Source organism: Stegodyphus dumicola, chromosome 2, assembly GCF_044657685.1.
Source record: "Stegodyphus dumicola isolate Sdum_Otavi_A_Nest chromosome 2, ASM4465768v1".
NCBI classification, from domain to species: Eukaryota; Metazoa; Arthropoda; class Arachnida; order Araneae; family Eresidae; genus Stegodyphus; species Stegodyphus dumicola.
The window spans coordinates 52941804-52963362 of record NC_140769.1 but is presented as its reverse complement, the minus strand read 5'-3'; the positions used below and the strand labels follow the sequence as shown (position 1 = coordinate 52963362).

At 30.5% G+C, this 21559-nt stretch overlaps 1 protein-coding gene across 1 annotated transcript in view; it reads left to right on the top strand.

The window, feature by feature from the left end:
• LOC118183301 (uncharacterized) overlaps positions 1-20142 on the top strand; it is a 59600-nt gene extending 39458 nt beyond the window's left edge. Inside the window, exon 3 of the mRNA XM_035352785.2 lies at positions 19124-20142. Within this exon, the coding sequence (XP_035208676.1) occupies positions 19124-19762 (639 nt within the window). The 3' untranslated portion in view covers positions 19763-20142. The remainder of the gene's footprint in view (positions 1-19123) is intronic.
• Positions 20143-21559: the final 1417 nt, after the last annotated feature.

The window sequence follows — 21559 nt, the reverse complement described above, 5'->3', positions numbered from 1 at the left end:
CCAGTTAAGGTTTTTATGCTTTCATTTTATCTGCATGCAGTAGTTGTGGAATTATCAACAATTTAAAAGTTTAAGTAACCCTAGGCCTAACGAGGCTGCTATTCGTTTACTTTTGAACCTCTTAGTATAGAATAATAAATTCAGTTGGTGCGCCAACTTCAGTGTCTTTTTTCCCCAATGGGACTAAAAGTTAACTTTCAATTTTGTGCTCTGAAAATGTTTGTATTCCTTCCCATTGGTCGAACTGCCTGTTTTTGCGTAGAAGCTCTAATTTTAGTTGTAATATTTGGTGTTTATGTTTTCCTGTATTTTACAGTTTTTAATGAAGATGTTTGAACACGGTGGCGTCTACATCAAATATTTTCCTAACATAATAACATTAGAATTAGAGAAAGAAAATATAGCATTAACATTTAATGATACATTTAGATACAATAGCTTTAAGAACAAAAATGCGTTTTTGGTAAATTTGATATGATGATTTCAAGCTAACAAAAATTAAAAATAAAATGATCAAAATGATTTAAAAAACATTTCATCATCTTACAGTACTTTCTTTAAAATACCTTTTTAGTTTTTTTTTTTTTTTTCCCCGCAGTGATTAAGTTTTTTTTCTTTTTTTCTGTAGTGTTAGCAGTTTGCTAACTCATTGCAATAAAAATTCATTACAGACTTCCATACTAGCTGCACATGGATCGCCAGAACAAACTTTGATGTTTAGAAACTCCTATAATATAGTCTTTTTGTTCTTTGAGTCATACGATGAAACGTCACGTTGCGCTGCCAAGCTTGGGATCGTTAACAGGCCTGCAAAATTACCAATCTCTTCATCCACTGAGATCTGGAGAAATGAAACGAACATTTCTGAGAACAGGAAACCTTTCCATAAACATCACTAAACATAATTCCATAAACAAGTTATTTTTGCAATCATAAAAGTGCTCTGTTTGAACTAAATTATATGGTATAAAAATAATAATAATATAAATGTTAATACATACTGCTAACATTTATAGTATAAGAATAAGAAATAGAATATGTTTTTAAAAGACCCATTTCCACTACGGAATTCATTTCTGAGATAGTTTAATTCTATTTGCTTTACCATTTGAAAACATTTTTGATTTTAAATTACATACTTTAATAAATTCTGCCTTCATAAAATATATGTCTTTCTTTTTTAAAAAGAATGATAGATAAAATTCATAAAAGAATATATCTTTTATTACATATTAATATTCTCTCAGGTAACTAAATTACTGCTGCAAATTAGCACATGAGCTCTTACATGCTATATTAAAAATAATAAACTTGAAAAATATGGATGTAACTGTAACCGTTGTTCTTTACGGTAAAAGAAAACAATGAAAAATAATATGCACAACAGAACCAAGCAAGCTATCCCCATTATCAGTACAAGAGGCGAGTGTTAAATTTCTTGTCAACATTTAACACATAATACGACATCATTTTTTGTATCATTTCCTGCCAGTAAATGAAGTGAGATATCTCCTCCTCTTCTGCATTGTGATTGGCTCAAGAATTCTGGGCGGGAGAGGAGGAAAGAGCAATAAGAGTAGGAAGCATCATGGCGGACCAAACTGCATTATTTTGCAGATTTGATTGCGTTTTCCGGCCCTCGCTAATTTCGTCAAAAGACATTCCAATGATTCGTTAGATTTATTTCCGTTTCTTTTTCCTTTTTTATTGTATTATTCTCACAACGTGATTTTGTTGTGTGTTTTCTGTCGCTGCGCGTTCAGCCAGAAAGATGAAAATATCGCCCTCTCTTTAACGATATTTGAGATCATGTTATGGTTTTAATGAACACATTATTTCCGAATTTTAAATTTTCAGTGACCGTTAATTTTTTGTTGAAGATTTCAGCAACTCCTCGCTTTAAAGTAGGAAAATGGTTTCTAGATTATACACCGTTATGCTGGCTCTTAATCCGTTGCGGGCTAATTATGCAAGCAAGTCTTCTTTTTTTTTTTTTTTTTCGCAAAGGGTTTAACGCACAGCTAAAATTTCAACATTTCATGCCTAAAAATTTTAATACGGTAACTAGGTTTTTAATTTCTTATCCCAATAATTAATAATAACTATAATTAATTTTACAATTAATATTTACAGAAACTTTCAGACATGGTTAACTCTTTTTATGTCCGTTACCATGCCTAGGTACACCTTGTTACTCTGATTGTGTCTTCTAGGTTAAAACTAATGTGACTTAGAACGTCTAAATTAACAACAAATGAAAATGAGTGTATTACCAGAACTGCTTTGACTCTTATTCTAAAACATACATATTATGTAACTCAAAAAGTTGGCATATACGAAAATCTTTGAATGTTCATAACAGCACTCCGGTCCGCCTAGGTTTCGCTTTTATCTTTAAAGGTATGCATAAGTAATTAAAATAAAGTGCACAATAAAAACTTACCGATGTTCTGTACTATGCCTCTGTACCTCATACAAAACTCGAAGCTCGAATATGAAAGTAAATACTTTCAAACCATTAGGCGATCTGATAATTATTACAAAGAGTTTACGTGTACCTTAGTTAAAAATATGTCTAGGCCGTTAGAAATGTATCTAAAATTATCGCAAATGTCCATTAACGTACCTAAGTATATCTTGTAGAGTTATAACCTTAACTTAAAATTAATTTTTAACTTACTAACTGTTATGAATCTGTTATGGTCTAACTGTTATGGTTAGAATCTGGCATTCGTTCTGACTTCTTTCTTATACCGGTGTAATATATTTAAATTAAGCTAAAATTTATACATTAAACAATAATTAATATATAGCTATGCTCCTTATATAATACAAAACTAAAATGTAAATTTGAATATGTAGGTAAAATATAATCTAAGATCTTCTTTATCTTAGTAAATTTAAATATTAAAGGTAAGCTTTCGTACTTTTGCAACAAAAATTAAAGACTCTGCCTCCTATCAGTTTCACCAGCTCTGGCTAGAATTTTCCCAACTGAAGAATTAAATGTAACCCGTCTTATTTTAAATCTTTTAAGTAATTTAAATCGCTGCTATGCTATGGAATTTTTTGCTTTTAGCTGACCAAAGCATACGCTTTTATTAATTGGAAAAGTGACTCTACAGAGGTCATGTGCAAAGCCGGAGTTTATTTTTAAGAACCCTTTTAAGCAGTATGTTGATATTGTCTTCATAAAACTATTTGCCTTATTTTGACAAATTTAGCAGTTGGAAGTACATATCTACGATAAATAAGGAAATAAAGCCTATATCCCTTTGCCTGAATCCTTGAAATAGCGCTCATCGCAGAGCTAGCATTTCTTTTGAGAGAGCGGATGTCGTGTTTTCTTAGTGCATATCTTACGCTGAAATCATTAGTTCCATCCAGAATGAAATCCATCTATATAAAGAGGTTTATAACAAATGAACTCTAACTGCCGAAGTGTTATTTCATTGCGGTATCTGTTTGTTCACTTCTAATTTTCCATTCATTTCTTAAATACTATTATAGAAAGGGTTGAACAAAAGATTATAGAAAGGGTTAAACAAAATCGAAAAAGTAAAAAGCAAGCGGTAACTTAAAAAGCAAAACAGTTAATTTTAAACCTTACTACTTTATTTGAAAACCTTATACATAAAATTTCATATGTACACTAATGGAAGTATATTTTTGTTTTTTAAAAACTACATATTACAAAACCTTTTATTTTTTTACTTTTTATACAGATCTATCTGCCTAAGGGAAGGGATTCCTTCGCAGATGACTTCATAAGGGAATTCTATCTGTTATACATAATGAAAAGCACTAAAACAACCCTATGGGCATTCATTTTCGCTAGGATTCAAACTGGAATAAAACTGCCAGTATACAGTATGTAACGTTTCGGCAAAAAAACGTGGTTTTTGCCGAAACGTTACATACTGCATACTGGCCAGTATGCTCTTAATTACTCATAAATCCTGTTGTTCCAGTATCTTAATTAAGCTCTTAATTACTCATAAATCCTGTTGTTGCCAGTATGCTCTTAATTACTCATAAATCCTGTTGTTGCCAGTATGCTCTTATAATTACTCATAAATCCTGTTGTTGCCAGTATGCTCTTAATTACTCATAAATCCTGACGAACGGGCTGGCTGCAGGGGGTTTTCGTGGTTTGCCCCATGTGTGACGTGTATACTAGCCAGTTTTCCTTACAAAGTTCTCCACGAAAGCTTCCCTTTCCGTAGGCAGATAGCCCTCGAGTGCTTTGCCATGATCAAAGAAACCAAACGTAGTTACTTATCCACTTGTGGGCCCATATTATGAATGCAATAATTCAAGAGCAGTACATAATTAACATTTTGATATTAAACTTTGAATGTGTTAAAAATCATAATTTATTCTTAAACTTTTATTATTTACGTTACCACTGAAGATTTAAGCAAAGAGAAAATATAGAAAGAGTGCAACTGGGGAATACTAGCTTAATAAAACAAATATTTACATCATTTAAGAAAAACTATTCACGCATTATGTGTGACTATTGTGGACAATTTGGTGTGTTTAAAATACTCACAAATGAAAAGACTAGAGATGCAGTTATTTTCAAATATTTTATCCTATTCATATAGTTGAAGAGCAAGAATTTTTAAAGTTAGCACAGATTCTTAAAAGAAGGAATTCACAGATCTTAAACAATCTTCAATTTCTTGCTTGATTAAAATTCTGGACAAGATTAGTTTTCAGAATCATTTGTGGTGGTTAGTTCTTACACTGCATTTACTTCTCTTCCAATAAACACTGCGTATACTATGGATTATTATACATAACTTATAAAATGTTACGGTGTATAAATTTCATATAACAAATTTTCGTATAAAAATTTTTCTTAACAATTTATATTAGCAATCTTTAATCATAAAAATGATTGCTTTAAAATTGTCATAAAATTGATTTGGATAAAATAACGAAAACTTGGATCTGATCTTTAAAAATTAAAGACAGCATTAAATATGTATCTCGGCAATTTGCCAGCAATATAAACCAGCAAAAAGTATAGAAAATCAACAAGAAATTTATCAGAATTCAAGAGATACGCATATAAAGCTGTATAGATAACTTAAGAAGTACAAGAAACATACGATAAATCTTTGATTATTATGTTTTAGTTGAGTTAATAATCTACTTTAATTAAAAATAATGTTATTCGATGCTTATAAAACGCAGCCATTGGGGGAACGAATTTACTGTCTCGGTCAGTATTCAGTTCCTATTACCTGTCAACTTTCATAACTTTCAACAAATTTTAGGGACGGATTACAAAAGAAATGTTTTTCGTTTTAAAAATTAATGGTTTCGGATGGTCTAAAATGGAATAATAATAATAATAACTAGATCATTAACAAATTCCTGTCAGCGGCCAACTTTCAATGCTTTCAACAAAATTTAAGGAATAATTACGAAATAAAAGAATTCCGTTTTGATAATTAAAGATTCCGTATTGCCTAAACTAGAGTAATAATCATAATTTTAGAAAGGACACCGTAAAAATATTAATTACATATATCTTGCAAATTTTGTTCATAAGTGACTGAAAATTCTTCTGTTTACCGTTTGAAGCCTTATGATTATTTTAGTATTATAAATTTTTACGGTGTCCTCCCATCCATATTGCCGAAACGTTTTTTCATTAATTGTCTGCCTCACTGTAAGAAACATTGTGAGTAAAAGCACATTTATATTAAAAATACTTCAAGAAAATTTTCGAACGCCTGTGTACAGTATTCGTTACAGTGTTAGCATTTCGATGGAGAGTAAAATCTTTATTATTTGGTGCATATACGCGGTGATTCTTCATAGTTACACCTGCCTACTTACATATAATTACTAAATAAATTTTTAAAAAATCATGTCTTTTTCGTTAATAATAACTGAAATCTTTTTCTACAACCCCTACATAATGTCTCATAATTCACCTATTACCGAAAGAAGAGAGAGCAATTTCTTCGAAATTTAAATTCAAATTTTAGATCGTTTTACAAATGGAAAAGGTGCTACGTCTGTAGGAAACATTCTGGTGTATATGAAGCTGCGCAGCTACAAACAAAAAGTCGGTATGTTCTGGAACAAAAGTAAATGTTAATTCATCTTCATTCAAAGAGATATTTTCAAGGAAAAAAAAAAAAAAATAGAAAATGCTATAATAATAAAAATTGCAGAAAAATCATAAAAATAATACAATAGATAGAAATGACATCAAGCATACAGCACTAAGAATATATTGATGGGGAAATTTTATAAATAATAATAAAAGTAATAATAATGATGATTAAATTTAACTGAACGTTTTATCAATTCTCGTTATTTGGAAGGGACATTCTGTTGCAAGGAGATGACATAGCATTAATTTAAAGATGAAGGCAGCGTTAATTCTAAGACCAAGTGCTTTAAAACTAAGTTTAATTCTGTTGCTGGAAAATGAGAGGCTAGGAAAGACTAAATGATTAAGGCAAAACACCGTAGGACTATCTGCCTAAAGGAAGAGATACCTTTGTCTAAGATTTTCTACTGGAATAATGAAAAGCTTAACGTTAAAATTAGCTTCTTGAAAAATAAATATAGTGGTATTTAATTTCTTTAACTATTTAATTATTTTAAGTAAGCTCTCGATCCTGAAATAAAGTAACAAAACAAATATGTGGAATATATAATATGTAGATTGCATAAGCTTCAGGGGAGACATATAAAAGACTTTTAAATTGTGATAAAATTTTACATGAGTTGTAACTTATGAACCCTAAGAACACACAACTAAGCCAAACATTCATCTTAGTTAAACAGAAGGTATGAATTTTCTGCAAATACAGGTTGGATTACAAGGTTCCTTAAAAAGCAAGCTTTTTGTAGCATAAAAATTAAAATGAAACTGCGTATACAGATGAAAGATTAGAGGTGAAACTTTCTAAAATTATTGAAGATTGGAAACACACGCCTGATCAAGTGATCTTGTGAAAAGAATGCTGAAAAGAATATACGTACCAAATCCCAGAAAACTGTTCGTAATTTAAAAACATAATTAACAATCATGTGAATGTATTATTTTGCTCCACCTTCAGATAGCCACTGCTGAAACCATTGCTGGTAAATGGGGCTGTAAGCCCATATGCAGTGAAAGGTGTAGATATCTCTAACTTCCTTTTCGGATGTTATTTCAAAGTTAAAATGGCTTAAGTGACCACTGCTCTCTTTACACAATGGTTCCGTCCGTGAATGTTTCTTAGAATTAAGATCCACTTTTAATTTTGTTCTGTATTTAATTTTTAAATATAACAGGAAAGAAAATCCTTATTCACACAAATAGGTTGTGCCAAAAGGAAATAAAAATTTAATAGTTTTAGTTGAAATTCCTTTAAAGTTATTTTTCGGTTCAGACAAGTTAACAAGTGTATTGTTTTTGAAATCTTCAGTTCGAGTTCGATCACAGGAAATTTCTATCAATTCTACTTTTTCTTCACGAGATTTTTGAATTTAATAGTTAAAAATACTTTTTCTTTGAGTACCAGTTATTTTTCTCTTGCGTACCACCGGTTGAGAACCCCTGCTTTAGTGCTTTTTCATTAATATGTTCTTTAATAATTTGTATTAATATGTTTAATTAATAATTGTTCAAGTAAAATAATAAACTTAAAACGAGTATTTTCATGATTTTTTTTAAAATTATTTTTTTCTTATTTCTTAGATGCGGAACCAGTCTTCTTTTCTTCCATAGATTCAACGTCTTTTTTTTTTTTATGATTTTTGTTTTATACGTATTCTTCAGGAATGTCTTTGTTTTGATGTAAAAGCAAAATTAAGTGATGTTTCTCTTGAATGAATGGTGATAGATCTATAATTCCATATTAACAAATAGAACAAAAAAGATATATCTTCAGAATAAAATTCTGGTGACGTGAACAACTTGTAAAGTGGATTTTATGGTCTCTAAGGGTATAAGGAACAATTTACTGATTCAAACTTTATTAATAGGAAAGTATATAAAAATTTAAGCTTCTTATGTACAGATATCTAAGGGTCCATACAAGTAGTGTATCTGATAGTATTCGAAAGTCTGATTATTTGCATTTCGGATGCTTGATAAACTAACTGTTCATATAAGTGAATAATAAGAAAAATAATAATGTTAATGATAATCTTATGAGGGCGCATATGGGGGGATAACAATAGGAGGCAATATTATAATAATAATAGCAATACTGGTATCGTGTACGTACTGTGAATGGTATAAGTATACTGTACTTATCCGATTAGTTTTCATTTGTGAATAAGAAGTTAGCTTTGATGTATGTTGGCGACATTTGGACATTACTGGAAAAAAAATTTATTTGCTGCTATTGAAGCAAGCTATCATTCTTTGATTTTATAATCATATAAAAGTTGCGGAATAACATTTTACTTTATTAAACTGGTATGACAAGCTTTACAATTGTCTCCAGATAAATGTTTCGTCAAAAGTCGCTAATCTCTTACTTCCACAAGCTAAAGGTTAAACCTTTTTTTTTTTTTAATTAAAACAGATAGATTGTCAGAACAGATGCATACAGAATGTTTAGGGAAAAGATGGGAAACATTTATAAATAATAAAAATGATGATTAAAATCAACTGAATGTTTAATCAATTTTCGTTATTTGGAAGAAGCATTCTGATGCAAGGAGATGAGATACCATTAATTTGGAGATGAAGACTTGGATGCTTCTGGAGAATATGTAGAAAGTGCTTTAAAACTTGGTTTAATTCTGTTACTGGAAAATGAGAGGTTAGGAAGGACTAAATGATTAAGGTAAAGCACAAAGGGGATGTCTGCCTAAAGAAAGAGATACCTTCCTGGAACATTTTCTACTGGAATAATGGAAAGCTTAACATTAACATCAGTTTCTTTAAAAATAAATATAATAGTATTTAATTTCTTTAACTATGTTAAGGAAGCTCTCGATCCTGAAATAAAGTAGAAAAAAAAATGTGTGGAATATATGGTATGTAGATCGCATAAGTTTCAAGGGGGTATATAAAAGAATTTAAATTGTGATAAAATTTTTTATGAGTTGTATCTTTTGAAGCCTAAGAACACACAACTGAGACTTAAAAAGTCTAGAGTGAAATTCTCAATTTTGAGAGCCAGTATATATTTTATACCACTGCCCCTGTCAGGCTTTTTTTTTTCATGCAGCTGGCAATGTTAATTTTTTTTATTATTTTTTAAACCTATTTTTGCGAAGGAAAATTTAAAATTTTAAAAATTTTAGAAATAAAACTTATGTTTTTAGGCTCTTTGATTATGCCACATAGTTGAACATACTTATGTAAAATATGTGAAGAAAGCTTTTGAAAGTGATTTAAATTAAATATTATTATTTTATCAAAAAGGTTAACAGATATAATACCGCATGAGTAAACCGTGTCGTGCTATAACTGAACTCGTAAAATGTTGCAAGTAAATGTAACTCAGCCGAAAAATAAAGAGTTAAAGAATGAAACAATACGACTCAGCTAATAAATTAAGGTTAATTTTTTTAAATTTATATATTTTATGACTTAGCTAATATATATAAAAAGAACATGCTTCTTGCTATAATACTAAGAACTCTTCCCCCCCCCCGCGCACTTTCTATTATCGGTCACCGTAAGGGCCTTTTTTAAATTTTTTGTATAGAATGCAATATATCATTTTCTTCAGGAAGAAATGCCGTTAAACAATTTTATTCTTTTATACGCCTCTAAGCTCTTATTTCGATTTTCAGTCCCTTGGGTCATTGTACATAACACATCCTAATAGCTCTGAATCCACGTTTCCTTTTGAAGAAATAATGACTTTAGGACAAAAATGAGTGGAAATTTGAAAAAAAGCCCTTTAAGGAAAAATTTATAATAGTAATTACTTTTGAAACATATTTCGCCAGGAAAATGGAATTAATGGAACAATTCGAAATTCTTAATTTACTCTCAGTTTTATTAACAACAAAGAAATAATCAATATACAATTAAAGTAAAATAAAAACAAAGGTGAATATTACGACCTCAAAACCTACTTTGCTTTCAATTCCATCTTTTCTGAATTTTTTTTATATTTATTCATTCATATAAGACTAAAATAACGCACAAAAGAATTAAGAAAATGTTAACTTTAATTTAATTTAATTTTGATTTAATTAATGAGCTTTACTCTTTTTGCTCAGGAAAATGTTCCTTTCGCTTTATGAAAAATAAGCAGTCTGTCTAAGGAAGAGGTCAAAAACTGTTTATTCAACGAATTTCAAAAGCAAGTACGAATCATTTCCCTGTACGTCATTAGTAGTACTATTTTTAATCTGCGACATTTGGAGCTTGTTCTTCTGCACTACGCTTTGTATGTAAACGAGCATTAGAATATCAATTCAAAGAGATTAAGTATCGTCATTTTTACAGAATGGTTTTTTAATATATAAATCTTATTTCTTTATACGTATGTAAATGTATTTTAGTTTGACTTTTCGAAAATTTCGTGTTCTAGTGAAATAGTTTAGTAAAATTTTTCTTTTCTGTTTCCTTGCAAAAATTTACTGTTCTCAGGAGTAAAATAATGATAGGTTGCTCCTAATTTTTCTTTGCTTTTAATCGTAGAATAAAAACATTTAACAAAAGCTAAACGTTTCTCTATAGGTGTAATTTACAAACTTTAATTAATTAATACTTTAGAAAGGGAGTGGTTGTCTATGCTAAATTCTTAAAACACTAACAGCTGTATCTTGATTCGTTGAAAGTTCAAATATTTAGTTTTTTTTTTTTTTTTTTTTTTAATTGCAAGTTCAGTTGAAGTCTCTAAGCGTTAGCAGTTCTTTGTTTCCCCATGTGAACAAACATATCAGCCTTTTATTGTCATTTATTGTTAAGATTCATCAATTTTTATTATTAATTAATAATATTTCAGCATTTCATTTTTACTTTTATGCAAAATAGATTAGATGAAGTGCAAAATAGATTAGTTGCAATTAGATGAAGATTGTAAACTTCAGAAACAAAGCAACTACATTACACTACTTAAATTCAATAATATAGAACATAATCTTTGTTAGTTGGGAGACTTACTGTATTACTTTATATATTATTTAGGATCATAATCTCTATTACTTGGGAGACTTAACTATTGCTGTATTATTATGTGGGAGATTATCCCAAATAGCAAACACAAATATTGCCAAGTGATACAACTACTGATACATGTATAACAGTCATAACATTCCTTTAACGTCAAAATACTACATTTTATAGCCTTATATATTATTATACGTACCTTGACTTGTCACTTGTGTTTTTCATAATTACATTACACTACTACATTATGAAACTTTCCTCCTGAACTATACTACACTACTTAAATTCAATATTTAACTACTTAAATTTAATATTTAATTCAATCCTACTTAACTTAACACTACTACATTATTAAATACACTACTTAACTTACACTTCTACATTACACTACTTTCCTGGACTATATCCATTAGTATTGCAAGTGATATAATTACTGATACTGACATAACAGTCATAGTAATCTTTTAACTTCAAAATTCTGATTTTCAAAGAATCCCCTTGACGTATTACTCGTGTCTTTTCCTGAAATTTCACACACATTAAGACGTCCTGTCTAATACTCTCAAGTTTTCTAATGATACGTCAATTCAGATTTTCAAGTCTTCTATTGTTATTTTTTAGTAAAGGAATTATTTAAGATGCCTAGATGCCTTCGAAAGATAAAGACAAAATGGTTAATATGTGGATAAAGTGGAATTCAGTTATGAAGTTCATTTGAAACTAGTATGCCCTAGAACCTGTTAATCGGAGAATGTCTAAGGTTATAAGGTATTTCTATCGCCTTCTTAGCGTACCTTCGTGGTGTAGTGGTCTGCACGCTGGTCGCGTATTCCAGAGGTCCGCAGTTCAATTCCCGACAAAAGCATTGCTCATTTTTTAAGTCTCTTGCTTCCGAATAACCTAATAGCTCTACAAGGTGAACACTTGAAAGATATTATTTCTGAGTCACTAAAGTGTTATGACTGTAATGCCAGAATATTTTCATGAAGATATATTTCATGAAGATTTCATGAAGACTTATGGTTTTGTTGTATAGAAATAATTGTGTTTCTGCTCAAGTCAATCTGTAAGCAATTTAGATTGCGTTCCATATCGTTATGCAGGGTAATATCATGTTTTTAAAAAAATTCTATTTAAATATTATATTTGCCTACTCTTCTATCCTTATTATTAATCTACAATTTTATTTCTATTCCTATGTCTTCGAGTACCGTATTAGTTATCTTGGGTCGAAGAATCTTTTTCCCTCTTCTTTAACCTCTGCATGGTTAGTTTTACTATATGCATATGCAGTTTTACTACATGTATATACAGTAAAACTACTAAAACAATAAAGTATATACATATAAATATAGTAAAACAATAGAGTCGAAATTTTACTAGTTTAGTTTTGTTCCTCATATAATACTACATACTTATAATTATTAAAAAAATATACAATCTGTTATTAATATGTTCTAATATATACATCACTGTCTATCTGTATGAACTGCTTGTTTGTATATATAACTATACGTAAGGTATGAAATGAATGGAAGGAAATTAAAAAAAAAAAGCAATAAATTTGGCTAAATTAAGCTAAAACAGCACAGCCTGTTTGAAATATATGAAATTTTTTTTTAAAAAGCAAATTTTAAGCAAGCTTATGGATCAGTGCCAGATTAAACTTTGAAACAGGTGCAGAGAAAAAACATACAGATAGGTATTGGAGATAAAAAATATATGTCTACAAGTGGAATAAGAGTTAATAAATGTTAACAGAGCACAACAAATAGGACTTAAGAAACAGAAACTTTAACAAATAATGCGACACCAAAATGTCTGCAGTAAGATATAAAATTGGACAGCTAAAGATATATATGTATATACCAAGTGCTAAAAAATGGACTGGTTCTAAAATGCGTGTCACGCCTCCATAGTGTATTTTAAATTTGGTTATCAGATAATTTTCATTGAGATCATGATACCTAAATTTTGTTCTATAGACATAAAAATTAATTGAAATGGCAAAAATCTACGTTTCTGTTTTTAAAGCATTTCTTTTATGTGTAGCGAATTATTGTGAAGTTATGTTTTAATTCATGGATATTTCTAAAGCATGTTTTTAAAGAAAAATATTTGAAATAACTTTTTCTGGGGGAAATGCTAGGCCGTCTTATGCCTAATACATACCAACAAAAACTACGAAATCTTCGCTTAGAAATAAGAGGAAGTTTTTAACAAAATTTCTTCAAACTTTCAACAAGGATTGCTACATAAAAAAGGCAGTCCTCGTCAGGACTGCAAGGGAAATGGTTCGCGTGCCTTTGGCTAATGTGCTGTGCCGCGCACTCTGAAAAGAGACCGTAATCACTCCATTAATGGTCGTATTTTCCACTTGTGCAGTACTCTTAAACGGGGAGACGCGGCGCAATTTCCCGGTCAATAATTTGTCCACTCCAGGACAATGGAGGGTGATTAAAATCGAAGGGGGGAAGCAGATTTTCGGGAGCTGAAAACGGAGTTGCGAGCCCTCTCTGGAGCAGTTTCCGGCTTTTGAATAAAACGTAATTGACGACAATTAGTTGATTTGATGAAGAGAAATGATCAAAATTGCTTCCATTCCAGTGGGATGCGATTTCAGCGCGCAAAGTTATTTGAAAAATTTCGTGTTTCAGTTACTTCCTGGGGCTCTGAATGGAGAACTGATTGCGGATGATTCGCTGGCTGGCGCTGAAGAGAGATTCGCTAAGTCTATGAAATGAGTTCTTGTAAAGTAAATAAGAGTCAAATTAAAAGGAACTTCAGCTTAATCCCATGCGGAAACACTTGCTTTTTGTATTGAATCTCTGCTTTGTTTCTTCTTGAATAGTTACAGATAATGCATTTTTATTAACACATCTTGGATTCAAGTTCTAATTAAAAAACGTAAAGTTATTAATTTCAGTAATTTTTTCCTTTTATTTCCTTTTCTTTTTTTTTCCTTCACGAAACACAGTATTCTTTACCCGCTGTACTGTAATGAGTTTTTTGTGAAAATAAAGCATTGATTGTTAACACGATATATTTTTTCCCTCTTCCATAAGAAACTCCAAGCATTTTGAAGAAATTTTCCTTAAAAGCAGATTTAAAGATTACAAGTTTGATATTTTTTGCATTTAAAAAAAAAATATTTTCCCTGTAGGCATGAGTTTCCGTGACGAATATTCCAAATAAACTATATTCTAAATAAAACTGAATTTGTGAAATAATTACAAACCTCACATATTATGAAAAATGCCATAAACAGCGACGTTGACAAGAACATTTATTAAATAAAAGCCAATAACCATGGTATTGATCTCGAGCTGAATCCACAACAAGTTGAATTTTTTTCCTTCCAAAGAAGTTTAGTATGAGTTTGCTAAGTAAATAAATTTTGTATAGTTTGCCATGAAATTCATATAAAATAGATTTAAAAGTATATACTGGTTTGAAACAAATGTGATTTTCTAAATGTAATGTCTTCCTTCGTTTACGTTTGAAGGCAAAACGTTAACGGCAGAAGAGCTGAACGGTAAATTTTAAGAAAATTTAAAAATTCTTTTGTACAGATTTTCATTTTTCTTATGATTTGAGCACTTTTTTGCTTTTATAAATGGGAGAGAGTTGATGCTTTAGTAAGTTATCAGCGAATTTTCCTTATCAGACTAAATATGAAAATTTCTACTTCTTCCTGAGAGTGTTCTTACGAGTAAAAGTGTTGTCTTTAAACAGAAAACAAACTCTTGCATTATCAAAAAAAAAAAAAAAAAAAAAAAAAAAAAAAAAAAAACCTTTAATCTTCTAAAAAAAAAAAAAAAAATGCAGAAAGAAAGCGAACGGTTTAAAGTTTGTGCTTAAATGAATTTATGAATAAAATATGAAAATGCTTGCGTTATCCGACGTTTTCTACATAGAAAGTTTGGTATAAATTTAATTCATTTTTATCACATTATTGTTAATTAACTCGGTAAGAGCTTGAAAATGTTTGAATATTAGTTTATTTATCAGTAATATCGAAAGCATATCAGCAGATAAATTGCTACATTACATAGGCTTTTTGTAAATAGCTTTGTAGAAAAGTGAAAATGTAGAAAGGATGCGATCCGAAGGGTCCCGGCAACCTTTTTGCAATGCAATCGTTGTACTTCAAGACAGAAATGTGTCCTGGTGTGACGACATAAAAGTGCCAGTTTTTTTTTACGAAGTTCAATTAAAACCACAAAGAATGCAATAATCATTAAGATACCAAAACGCCTATGGGAAGATCTTTGTTTTAGTAGCCTACATAAAGATACCAGCATCATTGTGAAATCGTCGGGATGACGGGACATGAAAGCTCCCTACTTTTATTGAGTAAAGAATTAGATCCAACAGTTATAAATTTGCTACACGATGAAAGAGTTAAGATGATAAATTTGATACGTTTACCATTAGTCTTCTTACAATTCTCTTCGATATCTTTATCAAACCACTTTTCGTTTTTTTGTTTGTTTGAGTGATAAAAAAAAATCCTTAAAAGCAACAGATGCAGAATGTTATTATTATTTTACTTTTTAATCGGATTAAGTTAACCCATATTTTCCCAATGAACGAAGAAATTAAAATTTTTGTTTGAAACTTCTAATTTTATTTTATAAATAGTGAAGAAAAGATAATAAATTGAAAAACGTACAAAACTTTCATTTTCTTTGAGTTAACAAGCTGTCTTATATATAGGACGATGGTCAAAGTCAGCGCTATGAAGTTAAAAGGCATTATTTTTTTCCAAGCACATTGTTTTGAATGAAATGATAAAAAAAAAAAAAAAAAAAAAAACAACTCGGATATTAGCCAATATTGGATTTTTTTACAAATAGTTGTTGGTTTCCTAATACAATTTTTTAATTGACAATGACGTTGACGTCCATCAGGATTTTTGACAATCACGTGATCAATTGGCATTTTCAAGAAGTCTGGATTTCTCTGTTGCACACCTAATGTTCTGCCTCGAAAGTTCCTAAGTATTGATAATCCTAAATAGCTGACTGTTATAGACCGTCGATATTCTGGAAGATCAAGAGCTTTGGTTTCTTTCTTATATATTTTACAACCATGTCGACCGAAATAACTCATCATTCTTTCATCAATGCTAAGATGTACGAAAGTACAGCTAAATTTTGTAAAGCATCATTCAGTAAATCATAAATTGGACGTACTTTGTAACAGAGATCCGTATCAATGGTGCTATTGTCAGTGAAATGAATGTACCGCTTGATTTCAAAATATCTGTTTCGTGGCATTGCTCGACTAACTAGTATAGTTCCTGTGTCTGGAGTATTTTCACGGTACATTTTGTCACGTGGCAAAATGTGGTAGCCACTGTAAAAAAGTATACCTAAGAATTGTTTGAGTTCCTGTTTTGTCAATGAAATAGTATTATGATTATTTTTCTGCCCAGTGTATCTGTTACTATCAAAATAACGGATTTGTCTACCATTTTTCCTGAGATATATTTAAAGAGTTCTGTAGGAGATTTTCCAGAAACAAAATCAGTTATAGACTGACTAAAATCTTGAGGAAATATTTATGAATCACGTGAATATTTCGGAACGCAATCTTTCCAAGTAGGTTTTGGCACACATATTTCATCATCTTCATTTCCTACTAAAATATTCACAGTTCCTGCTGTTTCTATAGTTCCTGCTGCGTTTTCGTCAAGATAGCTTGGCTGTGTCTAGCTATCTGTGATAGCAGTCATCGTCTATTTCTTTATTGTCACTGACTGCATCCGGATCAGATGACATTATTACCATTTCCGGCTCAGTATATTCATCACCTAATGTCATAAAATATTCCAAAGCTTCTTCAGCTGTTAGAAATTTTCAACTCATTTTGGATGTGTAAAATAAATATACCTTATAAAATAAACATTCACAAAAGCAAATTTCTTTCATACAAATCAAACGTACGAAACGGCTTTCAAGTGCGCTAAATATAACTCTTTATAAAAGTTGACACGGGACAAGAAGCAGTTGATCGCTTCTTACAACGGGGAAAGGTTCTAGAAAAAGTGCTAGAAAGGTTCTATACAACGGGGGATGAAACGGACGTAACCATTTTACTCGAAAGCGGTATTATGTTTTAGAGTCAAGAGCATTTTACCATTGTCCTATACATAAGATGCTCTATAAAAGAAAGCAAAATAAGGATATGTAATACATTTTTTTTTTTTTCGGATTTTTTGTCGTTCACATTAATGGAGACCTATTTTATTTAAAAAAAATCTACATTTCTTATTTTACCCCTTTTTTCCCCTCTTTTATGCGTTCAAAAAATAAAGCGCAAAAAAAAAATCAAAATTAGTCCTTTTTTGCATGTTTTTAAAAAAACAGATTTGTAAAGGTAAAAATCTGATGTGTACACCACATGACTTCCTTGTACGGAATGTTAAATTATACGCATTTTTTCTTGCATTTTATTTAAACTTATTAGATTGAATTAAACCTACTTCGCCGACACCGCATAAACCACAATAGAATAAATGCATTTTTTAAAATTCACTTTGTTAAGCATAGCGACACTCTGGCGCTAGGTTTACTTAACAGTATTTTATTTCGTTCATATTATAACTCTGAATGCACAAAATTTATATCATTTAAAGAATTATCTAATCGTTGCCACATGTTCTATTCAAATACTATAATAAAGCTAGAACTGTGTATAAAAGAAATTAAGCAAACAAAATAAAAAAGAAACAGTTTTTCACAGACGATTGAGTATTTCTCATTCAATTAATTCAGTTCTCACTTCCCAACAAGGCAAAAATACATAAAAACTCAAAATATCTGTATTAAAAATTACGAAGTAAATCTTAAACGCTTATTTCCTCGAAAAAATTCAAGAAAGGATTAAGCATGATTTAATTGGCAATAATAAATGAATGAGTTATCTTTGTTGTTGCGAAGCTAAGTTTCTCTAGATTGGCAACAAATCCACTAGTCTCCTGTTTCAAATGTAAACATCAATTGCCGCCATCAAATTAGGCTTAGCGGCACTTAAACAATTTTAAAATTGACGATAATTCTAAAAATATTGCATACAGATTTACTACAGGCATAAAACCCTTAACCGGAAGATAAAAATAACATAATTCAATCATTTTTAAAGCAAAAAATGTTCAATTTACAAACATATAAGAGTAAAGAAACTGAGATCACTGAGCCGGGTAACAGAGTGGATATATTTATAAATATATTTATATACGTTTGGCGCGGCCGATTGAAACAAAAATACGAAGTGCACATCTACATCTTATAGTAGTCTTATATACAAAATTTCAAAGTTCTGAGGCTACTCGTTTTTGAGTTATGCGAGATACGTACGTACGCACGTACGTACTACATACGTTCGTACAGACGCCACAAAAAAATTCTCTTCAGAATTCATTTTAAAGCAGTTTTTTAGTTTTTTTGGAGGAAAAGAGTCTTTTATTCTGTCCTTACGTACAGATATCACGCAAAAACATGGTAAATTGCAATGAAAGCGGTCAAAGTGGATATTTTCGTTGAAAGATTTATATTTTATAAGATTTAATATAAATGTGTAAATCAAAACACCGTCCTTACGGCGAAAATAAAAGCTGAATGTAGTTAACATTATCTAGTTTTTAGATTTAATTATCTAGTGAAAAATACACATAAAGTATTGAGTAAATAATGAGACTGCTTCGCACTAAGATGATTGTGCTTTATAAAGAAATAAGAAACGGTAGAGCATAAGGTTGAAAGGTAGCGCATAAAGATGGAAGGAAATCTAAACTAACTGTAATTAAATGACATATGTATGACACTTTAAGGTTCGCAAATCTTTTCATTTGACGTAAAACATAGGTACAGAACGGTTACATATTACAGAAGAACATTCTAATAAGAAAATCCACCATGTTACTTACAGCCAATGTATTATAGCTAAACATATTTTAAAACAATATTTTCTTTTCTTTTGCAGTTTATTTAAAGTCCTAATTTTTATTTGTAGGTTTGGTTCCAGAACAGACGCGCTAAATGGCGCAAACGTGAAAAAGCCATGGGTCGAGATAGTCCCAATCTACCCTCTGGAGTCGATCTCTTAATGGGACCACGAACGGATCTTCCGTCCCTCTACCCGGGCTCTGCTCCCCACTTACATGGAGGAATGCCCATTACACCTTCTGATCATCACCTCTGGCCATTACCAACTGGACTCCAAAATCCTCTTGGTCTGTCACATATGCTGAACTTTAATAGCAACAATTCTCCCGGGTTGGGTCCTCCAAGTTTCTTGGGACATCACCACGGTCCTTCTTGGCCGAAAGCAGTGACACCTCTTAGTTCAGCGTTACTATCAGTGTACATGCTCAGCTCTGCTGCTGCTGCGTCTGCGTCCACATCTTCCTCTACTACAGCACCCTCAGTGACAAGCTTTGCGCATCATCATGCTTTATCAGCAGCTAAAACGTCTTTTCTCGGACAGCCGCACCTACAACCCAGCTTCCTTGGAATGGATTCTGGACCTATGGTCAAAGGACTCGATCCCAATAGATCAAGCTTGGATATTTTGCGTTTGAAAGCCAAAGAGCATGGGATGGAAAGATCCACTTCCCCTACTACAGCTTCCAGGCCGAGTTCTTCCTCTTGAGCAGGGAAAATAGTAATTAAGATAGCTCTTAATAATATTAAATATTCGCTCTTAGAGAGACGTTGTTATGAATTTCATGAATTGCCTAAAATAGAGAAACTGAGACTCTCAAATGCTTTTTATAGTATTTCGAAGTAAAGAGAGAAATTTTAGTTCATTCCTGGTACTTGCTGTAGAATTCAATAAAATGGAATTACTTTTCTTGGAAATTAAAAATTATGTACAACGTCTACATAATACAGCTCATGTCCATTAAATTACAGTGCTTGAAGAAATAAAACATAAATCACGCATGCTGCAAATTATAAATAACAGAATCTAAAAATTTACAATTAATTTAGCCATATGTAAGATTTCAGAATTAAGATAATAAATCATTCATAATTGCAAATGTGTTTATATTTTTCTGATGATGCTTGAATGCAAAGGTAAAAATGGACTACAATGATCTTATACATCCCTCATCATACTGAATTTTATATAATTTGTTCAAAATTATTTGAAATTACCTGAATGTTGACAACGCACGTAACCATAAGACCAAACAGCGAACGTTCGTTTAAGATTAATCTGATAAAAGCATGACGAATATTTTTTTTTTTTTTTTTTTTTTTTTGGAATTGCAGACTTCTAACTTAATAAAGCAACTTTAAACAATCCCACAAATGAATCCCACAAAACACATTTCATAGAAGCCAATCTTTGCTAGAAACCAATCCTTGCCAATTTTTGCTAGTGTGCTTAACACTCTATCGCCGATTGGTACGATGTCCTAGAAAGTGACAATTTGGCTACATTTTATTGGAATTACACGAACACTACATTAAATTATTCGAATTTGTAAATATATTTATTTTTCAAGATATACAGAATAGAAAAGTAAGTTAAAATAATCACAGAAGGTTGACATTTTTCTTTTTCCAAATATTCGATTGCATTTAACGTTCCAAGATCAGGATGAAAGACGGAAAACATGGCTCGTTTTATCTTGATAATTTTTTACATAATGCCTTTTGCTTTAAATTTTAAAATTTTTAAACTATAATTCTATACTTAAGTTAGGAACATATTTTAATGATTTTCTAATTACAGTTAAGGTATAGGACAGTTAAAACCTAATTATACTACACAGTATACATGTTTTATTTTCATTTAGCTAAAAAGTTAAAATATTTAATATACTTTTCTATAATGGCCAAGCACACTATAAGACCAGTGTTAAATAAGAACTATCTAATGGAAACTATCAAATGGAATGCAATATCTTACTTTTATGCTGCTCTTGCGATTTGAACCCGGTTACTAATATTAAGTTGTCTTTTCTGCTCAGCTGCTGGTGTGCTTACATTAAGATATTAAAATTGCTTTTTACATCGAATCAATTCAATTTTTATTTATTATTGCAGTAATTTATTTTTATATTTTTCTTCCTAAATCAAGGTTTAAGAACAGACGACATAGCAATTTCCCTTTATTCAAATCTACGGAAATATTTTTTATTTGAACAAGCTGCGGATAAAAATTAAATACTGAAAATGCTTGATTTGAAATTAAATTTGCATAAACTTTCTTATGGGAAAATTATACATAAAAAGATCTAAATATCAGTTTTGTATATCATATGGAACTTAAAAGTCGGGAATTTATTAATAAATTGCTAAATAAAGTAATTATACTAAAACTTGTTACAAAATGTTTACAAGTTTATACATTAAAAAGTTTATACTCTTCAGATTTTTATTACTAACATTAAGCAGCATTTAGCTCCATAACTTACAGTCTTTTAGATATTACAGC